At 37.6% G+C, this 14054-nt stretch overlaps 2 protein-coding genes across 2 annotated transcripts; both read right to left on the reverse strand.

Annotated features, from left to right (window-relative positions):
• Window positions 1-377: 377 nt before the first annotated feature.
• LOC1280297 (uncharacterized) lies at window positions 378-1231 on the reverse strand. The gene is made up of 3 exons (XM_320137.4): window positions 1001-1231; window positions 720-889; window positions 378-511 (listed from the first exon to the last, which is right to left on the reverse strand). The coding sequence occupies exons 1-3, from the start codon at window positions 1041-1043 to the stop codon at window positions 455-457; spliced, it is 270 nt and encodes an 89-aa protein (XP_320137.2). The 5' UTR covers window positions 1044-1231; the 3' UTR covers window positions 378-454.
• Window positions 1232-4561: 3330 nt separating this feature from the next.
• LOC1280296 (heme transporter FLVCR2) lies at window positions 4562-6720 on the reverse strand. Its single transcript, XM_320136.4, has 4 exons — window positions 5413-6720; window positions 5254-5348; window positions 5011-5188; window positions 4562-4942 (listed from the first exon to the last, which is right to left on the reverse strand). The coding sequence occupies exons 1-4, from the start codon at window positions 6655-6657 to the stop codon at window positions 4748-4750; spliced, it is 1713 nt and encodes a 570-aa protein (XP_320136.4). The 5' UTR covers window positions 6658-6720; the 3' UTR covers window positions 4562-4747.
• Between the last annotated feature and the right edge of the window lie 7334 nt (window positions 6721-14054).

A 14054-nucleotide genomic window follows, 5' to 3' on the forward strand; every position in this document is an offset into this window, starting at 1 on the left:
TGTCAAACTCAATCTCACTCAAACACCGCAAATAATCTAGAGCGAATATACGGACAATTGAGACAATACTTTTTTTTTCGAGAATCTGCGAATCATTGGATCTGGAAATTTTACATTCAAGTTGTACGTCATTAACGAACTGCTTAATATGTTGTTGTTGTTAGTATGGTTTCGAGAGGCTTTGGCTGCTGCGGAGTTCTTAATTGCTTAATATGCTATATTCAGCTTTTTTGCTATATAAGAAAGATTAAAATTGGTGACACAGCCAACTGGGTCATTTTTACGAGAAAAAAAACAACGTAGCTCATCCTTCTCCTCCATGTATGTTTATCCAAGATTGTTCTTTCATTTCATGACTGAACTCATACAACATTAACTATTTTCATTTAGACTGATTTATTTTCACGAAACATCTAATATGTTGTTTACAACACGTCGCCATCCTGATCCCCACTTAGTCCAGGCTTTTCGGCGGGCTGTAATTAAGGTAGATCAATCCGCTCTCCTTGGCCTATAAAAAGAATAGTTCGTCAATGATGCTTTTTTACGTATGCGAGAAGTTTACACGTTCGTACAGGGCAACCGGGGTCGATCGAGCGAGATGTCAAATCGTATGAAAAATTTATCTCGGTCGATCTTGGTTGCACTGCATAGCAGCAAAATGAATGAATACCATTCATTACATTCTCTGTGAGTAAGAGTAACTCCATTATACTAACCACAGTCAATGTGATGCCAAAGATAACAATACCCGCAGCGAGCACGGTATTGTACACCCGGTTCTTGCGTCGATGTTCTTCGAAGAAGTCCCCTTCCGGGACAGGCATGTCGTTCATGGTGTACACACGGAAGTTGTTGGGGCCATGGTATCCACGGGACAGAAATGCCGCTGGTAGAGTACATCATGGAGGATGATTATATAATAACCGAGCAAATGAGCGAAGAGCACTAATTTTGTTTTGCGCTATTCCTCATAACAATTGATTCGTTTATACATTACCGTTGCGGATGGATAAGTTTGCAATATAACGAACGGGCAGCATTTTCCTTCCTCCGTAGATGTTTAACAAAAACGTAGGAGATCCGATCAAAGCAAGACACAATTTCGATTTTCAGCAAACCTCAGAATTTTTGACAGCTAAATAAAAAAAGAAATGACATTTGCTGAAGACGATTACAGGTATTCTCCGATATACGCCATACTCGATATACGCGATTTCGCTATACGCTATGTTTAAATTTGACAGTTCTTTTAGCAAAATGTACTAATTTGACACATCGAATGCCACATGCAAAATAAATTCTCTTTTGAACGATTTTTAAAAACCCTTTCAAAAGGTATAAAATTGTAATCTTAAGTTTAAATCAGATCAAAAAACTAATTTAATGGCTAAACCTACCACTTCAAGCAAAATTATTCGAAAATTAACTAATTTCACTGAAAACCTCGTAATTCGACATACGCTAATATTCGAGATACACTATTACCTCCAGTACGCATTAACAGCACATATCGGGGAATACCTGTATTGTCATCACATCAGACGTTTTGGTAAGTGTGGCCAGATTTTATTGGCGGTTTTCGGTAGGAGCGTCAAAATTTTATCGGTAGTTTTCGGTTGGAGTTTCAATTGGAATCGTTAGTTTTCGGTATGTTTTGAAGTCATAAGTGGAGGGAGGGGGGGGGGGGGTTCATATATGCACGAGAAAATACATCCTTTTTATCTAAAGGAGATGTAGATTTGGTTCATAGTTATACTGACCAGATGAAGTTGATGAAAAAATGGGATACATCCCAACCCAAGTACAAAAGCGCCATAGATTAAGGTTAAACGACTGGAAAATCAAATATTTATAGAAAAAAAACGAAAGCTCCATAGCTTCATTAAGTGAAAGGCCACGGGAGTGACAAAATGCTGACAAATTTTTCAAAATGTGAGCTTTTGTCACTTTTTTGAGCTTTTGTCAAAATTTTGTGACCTGGAGCAGCCAAGAAAAAAAGGTGACAAAAGTTGACAAAATTTGACTTTCGTGAAAAAGCGTAAACAAACAGCTATTTGGCGCAGTTGTGACCCATTGTTATGATAATAATGCTAAAATGCATGATTCTAATTGATTTATGTACCTAGTTAGTGTTTCTTAAACAAAATATCGATGATATTCAGATGTTGGAGCTTTTTGTCGCTCTTGTGTATGTTTTTGGTGCGGCCACGAGAAAAGCTCTTTTTTGCAGTTGACAAGCAATTTTGACAAAGTTGAAAAATTTTTCAACATTTTTTCAGCTCCGTGGCCACGCGCTAATTGATTTGCTCAATAGATGGAGTATTACCACCGACAAACCGACGTGACACTGGCGTTACAAAAGTGTCCCACACCAAGGTGTATGGATATTAGGAGGTGAAGTGCTTCAGAGCAAATTGACATTTCACGACTTGACATAACAATACTGGATGCTCCGGTATTAAAATCGGGGAGGGCTGGAGGGGTGTATAGAAAATTGTATGCGATTTGACATAACAATACTCAATGATGGCGCCCGGAAAACGCGCTAACAATTCACCTCCTTAATAAACACACCTTGTCCCACACGAAAGTACTGTCATTTGCATGTGAGGCGATCACTTCTGTCAAAGTAAGCTCTGTTCACTGCTGCTTCGATGTAAACAACTTTTCCAAGGACAAACGGCGGAGGAAGTGTTAGGCAAGATTTTGTGAGAATTTTTGGACAAAACACCCAGGAAAATCATTTTATAAGTTTCCAAATCAATGCAAAAGATGTGAGAAGTGAATAAAACAATGCGCATTGGAATTTGCGGAGAAAAACAAAAAGGGGTTTTAGCAGTTCCTCCGTTGTGTCAGTGTAGTAAGCGAATCATTATAGAGATGGCGCTAGTGTTTAACGTATTTTCATTTGAAATAAGGAGACAACTTTTGAAGCTCATTTTGTTCGAAGTGTCACGTCGGTTTGTCGGTGGTATTACAGTGGAGCGCCGTTTATCCGGGCTTCTCGGGACTTGACCTCGCCCGGATAAGCGAATAACACGGATAATGAGTCAAATGATATATTTTATCACCAATTCCTGGTTATGTTTTGGAAATTTTTCTTATTTTTTGATAAAAATAACCCAGTTTTTACTAACTTCATGTTTTTCCAAGGAGAATACCCAAGCGCCACAGATTAAGCCTAAACGACTGGAAAATTGAATATCCATAGAAAAAAAAAAATAAAGCTCCACAGCTTCATTGGTTTGATCAATAGATGGCGTATTACAACTCATCGTTATATTGCTATCCTTTTCTTGCAATGTGTTTCGACAAGTTTCATCTTATCATGACCTATATAGCCTTCTAACTTTCTGAGCAAAAATCTATATGAATGGTCGTGTGGTCAGATACGTGGGTATTAACACCAACGACCATAACTCAAATCTCACTTGCTTCAGTGCTGGTGGTTTTCGTTGGAGTTTAGTATTTAAACAATCATAACGCCGTTCTAGTTCTAGCGATGCATAACTTCAATGCGAAACCATACAACAGTACAGAGGAAATGAGAAAGCTCTCCTGCAAACGATGAAGCTCAACTAGTTGGGGTATCCCACCAACAGAGAGCGCCACCAGCTTTTTCGCTATTTTTAGAATGCATGAGTCGTTTGCCGTCTGCTAAACGAAGTCTTTCTATATTCCGTTTAGGTAGAGAACTTGAGTCGTTTAGAAGCCGTTTAGTGGTCGTTTAGTGGATTTGTGGCACTTGGGTATTTAAAATTTGCCATGCATTATAGTGTTTTTGTTATGACAATGTGCTCTTATAACCGCTTTTTCAAATATCCTCCTCATAACGCAATGTCACTTTTGTATTGAACTGTCATTTCTCAACAGCACGGATAAACGGAAACCCGGCTAAAAGGTACCCGTTTAAACGGCACTCCACTGTACAGTCTGTTCCCGAGTTACACGGTTCTCGACTTACGCGGATTCGGAGATACGCGGTTTTCTAAATTTGACAGATTAAATGTCAAATTAGTACAATTTGCTTCAAGTTCGCTAAAAATTGCATTTTTGCTAACATATTGAAACCGCTTAAAAGCCAGAAATATTAGAATTTTCTGCGCGAATCATATCAAGTAAATGATAAAGTGTATAATAGTACTAAATTAGATAAAAAAAAACTCCGATTAATCAATAGTATTTTAGTCAAAAAACGTGAAATTCGACTTACGCGGATATTCGAGTTACGCGGATTCGTCGGGAACGCAGAAACAGCGTAACTCGGGAGCAGACTGTACTTACAACTCCCCAAGTGCCACAAATCCACTAAACGACCACTAAACGGCTTCTAAACGACTCAAGCTCTCTACCTAAACGGAATATAGAAAGACTTCGTTTAGCAGACGGCAAACGACTCATGCATTCTAAAAATAGCAAAAAAAGCTGGTGGCGCTATCTGTTGGTGGGATACCCCAACCAGTTGAACTTCCTCGCTTGGAGGAGAGCTTTCTTATTTCCTCTGTACTGTTGTATGGTTTCGCATTGAACAATCATTTATTTAATAAGGATCATGTGATTTTTTTTATAGTTATGTTTTTAAATGGTTTATTTTTTGCAAAAAAGCAATTTCCTTTACATTCTTGGAGCAAATTGTACTGGTATGACACAATATCCAAATACGCGTATGTCGAGATCCACGAAACTCGGGAACAGACTGTATAGATAAAGATGACTATTGACCACAAAGCTAGATATTCTACTATCAACTGCAGCCATCTATTTTCAGTTTTAAGGGAGAATCTTCATAGATTGAGATATCACCGTAGCGTACACTAGCATCCTCAGCGAATTCCCTCGCAGCCTCGCTTTCTATTTCCAAATGAGTATTATAACGTCGTAAATCTGATCGAATCAGAGCGATGATGTTTCCGTCTAGTAAGAGAAATGCTGCGAAAACCTTGACACAAAAGATTATAAATAAGAGTATGATTTCTATTCTAAAAAGAAAACTTCTTTTTTACTCACTATGTTTCCTACAAGATCTCCGAGTATTTTTTGAATTCCTGATATCATCAATGTTATAACTATACCAAAAATCTGCGTAGAAATATTTAAAATACCCATTACTGGCCCATCAGGTTCGGGAAATGTGAGCTCAGCCGCAAACTCATATCCTATTGGTTGAAACCCTGTCATGAAAAAACTAAGAAAGAACCGTATAAGTTTTTTTTCGGAATATTATTCATTATTTAAATGGATAAAATTTACCCAAGAAACACGGAGGCTACTGCCAACAATTTTTTGGATCGACTTTCCAAAGCCAGTGCAAATATGACTAAAGTGACTGCTGAGAGCCGACAGACCTGTGAATTATAACAAAGCTGTTTGTACATTTAAATTTGATTACATCAGGTTATGTGCACCTACCCATACAGCAGTTGCTTTATACTTGTGGCTCGTGTCAAGTAAATAACCAAAAACCATCGAGCCGATCAGTCCTAATACAATTAATGCTAAACCTATTCTTCCAGCATCGGTTGCACTATCAGGAAAATAATTTAGCACGATTTGATTGAGCAATGTCGAGAACGCATTGAATAAGCCTACGTTAATGCCATACGCGATTACCAAAATTAGATAGTTTTCATCTTTTAATAGTCGTGCTACAGATGGCCAGTAGTCTTTGCGTCTTGGTTTCATTGTTCTTTGTAAAGCCTGCACATGGCTCGGTGCAAATGGTGGTTCCGATTTAAATACAGCTATTACCATACATGCTATCATAGTGGAGATTCCAGCTACTCCCATAAGAAAAACTTGAAGATCAATACTAATTGCACTAAGCTCTTCATGATTTACAATAACCATAGGTGTGAGAAAAAATCCAATGGCAATTCCTAATTGAGCTCCAAAAACTCCGAACGCACATACTGAAGAAGCTTCCTCAGGAGAAAACCATGTAGCAGATAAACGCGAAGGAATGCTGAGTAAAAATACTTGCGCAACTGCTGAAATAATTTGACCAATAATAACTATTTGAAACTGAGACGGGTCTGTTGAAAACACTTTTATCCATGCCCCAAGCGCTGTTCCAACTGTACCAATAACTGCGGACTGTCGCATGTTTCTTACGTCCATGACGTATGATACAGGAAACACAGCAATAATATAAATCACCATAAAAATCATAGATGTCCAGTCGATCCATGCTGATGAAATGTTATAATACTTTGCCATTATATTGGCCACTATACTGTATTGTATCCATTGCACATATGATACAGCTATATTAAGAATGGTCAAAACTAGCAAAAACCACCGTCGCTTGTAGATTTGAATTTGCACTGAAGTAAAACTATAATTTTCAGGAATGGGCAGTGTAGATTGTGAAACACTTTTAGTTATTGTTTGATAAGCTGTTGTATGTTTAAATTCCGTATGAATAGCAATGTCATCGAAAGGCAATTCCACTCCCATCTCGGGCAGTTTTTGCCTCATCCCACTATGAATCGCTTTTGGAACACACAAAAAATTTTCATTCTGTGATGGAATGATGGGGACCGAGAGCGACTTTTTTCGATTCAATGAACATGCACTTTTGTTTGATTTAGTGAATGAGTGCACTAAGAAGCTAGATTCGTCGAGAGTATGTTTCACATCCATTTCACAGTCCATTCACAGAAACACTTTCTCTATTTCTAGGGTGAATTGCAGCAATGTGTAGCACCAACGTCAAACACTCACTGGTCTGTTGCTACACGTCTCATTAAAATATAATTCTTTGTTGCACTACTCGTGCATGCATCTTTGATGCATTTAACAAACCGTGAAGTGGTCTAGGGAAGCTGACGAAGGATGAAGATGAGCTGATAAGATTGTTTTGATTGTTTATCTTTCACATGCCCTCCTCGTTTCAGTGTTTGCTCTAGGCGATAAGATGCCGTACACACTGTTGCTGAAAAATGTGGTATGAGAAGGTATATAGGTATATTGTTCTAGGTATTGTAAGTCTCGAATGTTAACAGCGTTGTATGAAATATGTTGAGCAAATTATTAAGAACAACCAACAACTTTCTAGTGAGAAACAGCCAACTTCTCTTTAGTGTATTAGAAATAGGATAATGAAATAGGAAATAGCTATAATGAACATTTAACAAAGACTATCATGATGTACATTTACGGTTTTCGAAACGGATTCACGGATAATGGGGACCGAAAACGACTGCAAAGTACTGCGTATGTCTAATTTCCGTGTAAGTCGAATCTCGTGATTTCCAGCCAAAATATGACTAATTTTCTTATACAGGTAGTCCCCGAGATACACGGTACCTCTCTTAGAGAACGGTTAGAACCTCGCCGCATGCGGCAAGAAATGAGTTTTCTCAATTTTCTAGTTTTTTAAGGTATTATTATGATATTTAGTTATTTCTTTATAAAGATAATCATTATTTGATATGATTTTAGACATTTTACATCTGAAATATAATCGCATGCGGCGATGCGGCAATATCAACTGTTTTTGATTTTGAGAGAAATTTTCTAGTTTTTTAAGGTATTATTATGATATTTAGTTATTTCTTTATAAAGATAATCATTATTTGATATGATTTTAGACATTTTACATCTGAAATATAATCGCATGCGGCGATGCGGCAATATCAAATGTTTTTGATTTTGCCGCATAGCCGCATGCTTCAGATTCGCAAGTGCTGTCATTAACGTCAAATTCCATACAAAAGCTTGGGGCAAAATCGCATGCGGTGAGGTTCTGACCGTTCTCTTACGCGGATTTGGAGATACAGGCGGTGCCCGAGATACACGGTTAATGCCAACGAGAGAGACAGAGAGAGAGAGATAGAGAGAGAGAGAGAGAGAGATTGAGAGAGAGAGAGAGAGAGAGAGAGAGAGAGAGAGAGAGAGAGAGAGAGAGAGAGAGAGAAGTGCCATGATTTGGTGTGTTCGTAAATTAAACATTCTTCAATCGATGGACAATGCCGTCGAGCTCATTTTACATTCATAGCTTTGTTTTTTGTTGAAAAACGCAGGCAAATTTTGTGTGACGTTTTTTTTTAGAAAACATTGGTATTAGTATAAAATGACTATATTATTAACGGTAACGATAGGAAACATCATTTCTGAGTGAATTTACAAGAAAACAACGAAAAAGCCGCATCACAGTTGATTTTAAACGACTTTTTCTAAATTCCCTTAAACTGGTGCACTTTAAGAGAAGTTTAAGGCTCCAGTTTAAAAGACTGTTCCTATCGTTATAGTTGGTCATGTAGCCATTTTTTAATTAAATAATACAGATTTTTTTTATCAAATAACGCCACACAAAATTAGCTTTTGTTTTTCATCAAAAATGGCTAAAAACATAAATGAACATTTAGGCTCATTCCCTCCCCACGTCTTACAATTCATGCTCATGCTTCATCCATGATGTTTCAAACCAGGCATCGTCCATCGACAGAAGAAAGTCTAATTTACGAGCACACCAAATCTTAGCGCTTTCAACACACTTGATCACACACGTGGATCACACGTGAGAATTTCAGGCGTATCGAGTACTAATCGAGTAGATATGGAAAAACAATTTCGAGCAAATGTCACTTGTGTTGGGAAGGCAGCGCGCTCACAACAATTAATAATAGCTGGCATCGCGAATGAAATCCCAGGTGACAACTGTTCTACATTTTTAGCTTAAACTCCTTGTAAACAGCTCGATTTAACCCATTGCCTCATATAAATGCTTGAAAACATGGATGTGTGAGTGAACAACAATGTGTTGAAGCGTTGATGTTTATGTCAGAACTTCGGTAGAAGCCGGACAAACAAGAAGCTTGCAGTTTCGTCCTCGGTGTTCAACAAAAAAAAAACACTGAGTAAGAAGAAATAAACGATCTATCCAGGAGTATCAGAATAGCGGAGAAACGCAGGGAAAATAACAAAACAACGTGAAAGAGTGTTTTATAATAAGCTTTTTGTTTGATACGGATTGAAGAGTACGCATGTTTTGTTTTGGGCCGGTAGCTTGTGCACAACGTGATGACAATTCTCAAAATGGCACCAAAAAAAAAAACGCTTCTCTCTGACGTTTCAACTGTTATAATAAGCATAAACTCTGCAAAATCGCTTGCTCTTTGAGCCAGTTTTAAGCCTGCTCTTTAAGCTTCCAGCAGCTCGAAAAACGCTAACAAACTGCTCGAAAATGTCATCTGGGAAGCTTAAAATCGATGATATTGCCAGCTTTTTAAGCTATCTTTAAGCCTTCTCTTTAAGCTTCCAGCAGCTCGAAAAACGAAAAAATCTACTCAAAAATGTCACCTGGGTCTGCAATATCGCTTGCTATTTAAGCCAATTTTAAGCCTGCTCTTTAAGCTTCCAGCAGCTCTGTTGGAAAAGTTCCGCCTTATTGTCACAGCTTGAAAAATCTCTTCACCTTGGCAGAACGGGCTGTCACAGCGATCTGAACTTTTGACAGCCGGAAACTACACGCCGTGCAAGCGGCACCACATATACTCTCTCGCGATTTGGACTTTCTACCGAACGGACGTACAGTGAAGAAATAAAGAACTATTAACTGTTACACATTAAATCAAAGGCCTCATTTAATTTAATATCAACAAGCTCGAAAAACGCTAACAATCTGCTCGAAAATGTCACTTCCCGCACAACAAAATCAAGCAGTTTTTGAGCTCGGTTTCTAGCTCGCTTTCCGCCGAAACCGATCGAGAAAGCGAGCAGAAACGTCCGAAGAACCGATCGAAGCTCTTGATCGATTGAATCGTTTACGATCGTTCGAGAGAGCGCGCTGTATGTGTTTATCTCTTTCTGACGAAAAAGCTCCGGTACGCGACCGTGTTGGTGCAAAAATGATAATGGCCGAAAATTGTTCACAAACACGAACTCTTTCCCATATAACCAAGATACCGAAAACGCCACCGATTTCCTGTACTAAATCCAGTTGCATCCAAAGTGGGTATAGGGACTAGGTGGGCTTATAGGTTTGGCGGGCAGGCCATATTGGACGAATGAATGACAGGAGGGGATTCGATTGTGATACGTAGTTTTTCATCCACACTACGACACATCATCCAAAATAGCCATTGGAATTCACACGCATACATCAACAAATGATCGAATCCCCACCTGTCATTTCGTTTTCATTTTTCTACAGTACGGCTGTCAATTTGTTCGGGATAAGCCCACCTGTATAATAAACCCACTTTGGTTGCATCGAACAAAGCCAAAAAACTGTCAGTTTGGTGGGTTAAACCACACATCTCCAGAAGCGGCCACTTCAATGTTTGTTAAAGTCAGTTTTTTATGCACGGGTTATTCATTTGCTCAACATGTATCATCCTAAAATGTGTTTAATTGTGCAAAGAAAGCATTTAAAAAAATGTGTGATTAAGTTCATTTGTTGTGAAACATATTTGTGTAAGATGCGGATGCGTCTGTTTGTTAACTTGCAAATGGACTCTTTCATTTCGCTGATTAGTAAAAAGTTTATATATTAATAATATTGCCAAAGTTATGTTGTGGTGTAAGTGAGTGAGTTAAGGTAATCGATGTTTTAAAATCATGTCAGCATGTTTTCCTTAGCCCGCATTTGATCCATCTTTTTCTCGTCAACATGTTTGAAAAAGGTGGGCCAAGCGTGGGCAAGGTCAATACATCTTATTAGAACTGACAGCTCCAATTGTTCTAAAATTTGGTGGGTTAACGACTGAATCGACCACCACTAGCCCACGTGGGTTAAGGCCGATTTGGTTATTTGGGCTGTATCTCAATTTTGCAAACAGAGCTACACAGATGAAACAGAGCTGTACTTGTCTCGCGCGACATTTCTGTTTCATCGGAAACAATCAATGTTAGACAACAATGTTAGACAGTAAACTTATATTATCGTGCCATTTCCACACGATCGTCTCAAAAGCATTAAATATGTTAGGTTTTATTCTACGTGCTTCTTCCGACTTTAAAGATCCTTTCTGTCTTAAATCGTTATACTGTGTGTTGAGATACCAATTCAATACGTGGAAACCGTGCTTAATGTATTCACATATACAACTGTACACTTGTAAATATCTTGAACTAGAATGTAGAATAAAAACCTCAGTTGAGCATTGCCAATCGACAGCAACGGTTGTGTTTACTGCGCTCGCTCAATACGCTCAATACTGTGCCCTAGTCCGTCCTATACTAGAATTTGCTTGCGTTGTTTGGTGTCCAAACCAAGTGACCTATATAGACATGATAGAAAAAGTTCAGAAAAAGGCGACACGCGCTATCCCAAGTAGCCTTAAGAAACTCTATTTGATTATTAACAGTTTTTTAAAGCCGTTAAAAATCAAATAGAGTTTCTTAAGAGAATATGACATTTGCCAGCGTTACAGCATAACGACGTATTCCGTTACCCTCGTTTTTTTTATTCTGGTCAATATAACACACAGTGTTTTTCAAATTTTATCTACACCATTTCCAATTTATTCAATATTCGAAAAATCATTTTTCATTATTATTTATATAATAATGCGTATTTATTTTCATACCAAAATATTTGTTTTGTTTAACTGTACGAAAACTATGTGTTTTCTTTTATTCCTCTATTTCAATCTGCGGTTATAATAAAAAAAGAATTTAAGAATAAAAAAAAATTCATAGTTTTTAAATAATACATGTGAAGAGTTTGATAAAGGGTATGCAATATTGGCAAATGAGAAAAATCTTCATAAAAATATTTATTTTCTTGGGCAAAATAATATGCTCTTGATGACGATAATTTTTGAGACATACTGTACATGGTCACGTACATGGCGCCTCCATTTCTTATGTCAAAAAGTTCGTCAAGCTTCGTGTGTATAGCTTGTGTGTAGATGGCAACAAAACCAAGCGTCTGCGACAATTTATATCAGCTATTGTTTAATTTGTGTATCATCGTGCTTTTACAACAGGTCAGTGTATCGATATTACCATTCTCTTCGCATGAGCTACATAAGTTTTATATTTCGCAGCATTTTCGATTCGGATAGCGTTTGGACATCATGTTTTCCGTACACGGCAGCAGCTGACCTCCACGATGAAGATTGACGAAATCCGCGTAATGAAAGAAAATTGTGTAATGCGGTTACCAAGTGAAATTGTGTTATTCAATAAACGAATAAGTGTTTTATTTATTAATTTATTTCACGAAAATATAAGCACATTGAGCTTAACGAAGACCTTGCATGTCCCTAACGAAAGAGAAAGAAAAATATAGACATCTCTGTCGATTTTTTCGTTAATTTTGATCTTTTTCGTTAAAAATACCGGTTAAATTTTAAGATTTAACGAAACATTGACGAAGCAAGGAAAGCGTTACGCAGTGTTTTAAGCCCTAGAATTACTGCTGTATGGAAAGCTAAAAGTAATACTTTTAGGCATACTTTTAACGGTTTCTTAACAGGATTGTGCTACTTGGGATGTTTTATCGTCTTCCTTGGTCAAACCAAATGCCACGCCCCCCGTACCATGTCAGGTGTCAGTTATTAGGTCTCGAAACTTTAGAACACAGGAGAAAGAATGCTCAATGTATTTTCATGCATAAATTATTAAATGGGCTTATTGATGCACCTGAAATTTTTAATCTGATCAGTTTTTCTGCACCTACTAGGGATCTTAGAAGCAGGTCTTTAATCAGGATCCCATTTCGATCTTCTTCATTTGGCGCTAACGATCCTTTAATTAAAATGTGTGTCAGCTACAATAGACTTGAATCATCTGCAGATTTTCATATCCCTGTTTCTCACCTTCGTCAGTTGTAAAGGGCTAGTGTTATTTATGTTTAAGTTGTTTACTAATTAAGAATTTGTATCTGTTATTTAGGCCTATTGCCCGATAACGTTAATAAATAAATAAATAATAATAATAATAATAATAATAATAATAATAATAATAATCGAATTATCCAGTTTGCTTACGAGCCAGACTAATTCAAAACTCAAACAAATAAATTTGAACACATTTGAACATAATTTTTATGTATTTTAAACAAAATTCGTGTAAGGCAGCGGTCTAATCTTGTTGCGCGCAACATTGTTGCTGGCAAAATGTATGGATTTTGACGGCTAGCGCAACTTTGTTATCGGCCAAATTCAAACCAATTTGAATTTTGTTTGGCAACATTTTCTATTTACCTTGGTCATGGTGATCGGGTGTATGAAATGACACAGCAGCAGCGTTTTGTTGGCATCCGCTATAATTGGAATTTTTGCATTTACAGTAGAACGTCGATTATCCGGGCAGCTCGGGACCGGACGGTTACCGGTTAATCGATTTGCACGGATAATGGTCCAAGAAATGTCAAATTCATATAAAAATTATAAAATCACTAGTTTTATGATTAATTCACTTTGAATTAATCGATTAATCGTTAGTAGAATATTATTTTATTCAATAACTGTAGGTTTGGCAACTTTTCATGGACAAACATGAATTTCGAAAATACCACTAAACACTACAGAGCTGCACAAAAAACTGGTTGCCCACTTGACTATCGCTGCAAATGTTCGCCGTACGTTTGAACAGCTGTCACATTTATGCGCACGGTTAAGCCGCCCGCCGGTTAATCCGCCCCCGGATAATCGACGTTCTACTGTATAAGCCTTTTTTGTGTAAATTTTATTTTGTCAACACTTTATTCAACAAGTGAATGTAAAAAAATAAACTTTGAGCTGCTAATTGGCATTTTTTTCACGCTAAATAATGTCAAAGCGAAATGTTACCAGCAACATTCATATACCACCTCAGTGATATGTTTCCGAGCAACAATGTTGCGCGCAACAAGATTAGACCGCTGCCTAAGTTGATTGGGTCAAATGAGCTATTTTGATCTACGCGGAATGAAATTTAGAACTACTTTTTGTCGCGCGAGACGTTGTCGCTCTATGTCTATTTGAGCGGTTACACGGGAACGCATAAACCGCGTATCTCGGAAACAGACTGTACTGTTTTGGAAAATTAAGATCTGAAAGTCATGAGTAATTTCCATTGTGCTGGTTATGATTCACTGTCACCTTGTATCTGTCATT

The sequence above is a fragment of the Anopheles gambiae genome, chromosome 3 (assembly GCF_943734735.2).
Source record: "Anopheles gambiae chromosome 3, idAnoGambNW_F1_1, whole genome shotgun sequence".
Taxonomy (NCBI): Eukaryota; Metazoa; Arthropoda; class Insecta; order Diptera; family Culicidae; genus Anopheles; species Anopheles gambiae.

Bases quoted from the DNA above. Each gene is read 5' to 3' on its own strand.
- LOC1280297 (XM_320137.4), bottom strand. From the start codon at position 1,043: ATGCTGCCCGTTCGTTATATTGCAAACTTATCCATCCGCAACG. The intron at 890-1,000 runs GTAATGTATAAA...GTACTCTACCAG, and splicing joins AAACTTATCCATCCGCAACG to CGGCATTTCTGTCCCGTGGA. The intron at 512-719 runs GTTAGTATAATG...TTCTTTTTATAG, and splicing joins TTGGCATCACATTGACTGTG to GCCAAGGAGAGCGGATTGAT.
- LOC1280296 (XM_320136.4), bottom strand. From the start codon at position 6,657: ATGGACTGTGAAATGGATGTGAAACATACTCTCGACGAATCTAGCTTC. The intron at 5,349-5,412 runs GTAGGTGCACAT...TATAATTCACAG, and splicing joins ATAAAGCAACTGCTGTATGG to GTCTGTCGGCTCTCAGCAGT. The intron at 4,943-5,010 runs GTGAGTAAAAAA...TTTTGTGTCAAG, and splicing joins GAGATCTTGTAGGAAACATA to GTTTTCGCAGCATTTCTCTT.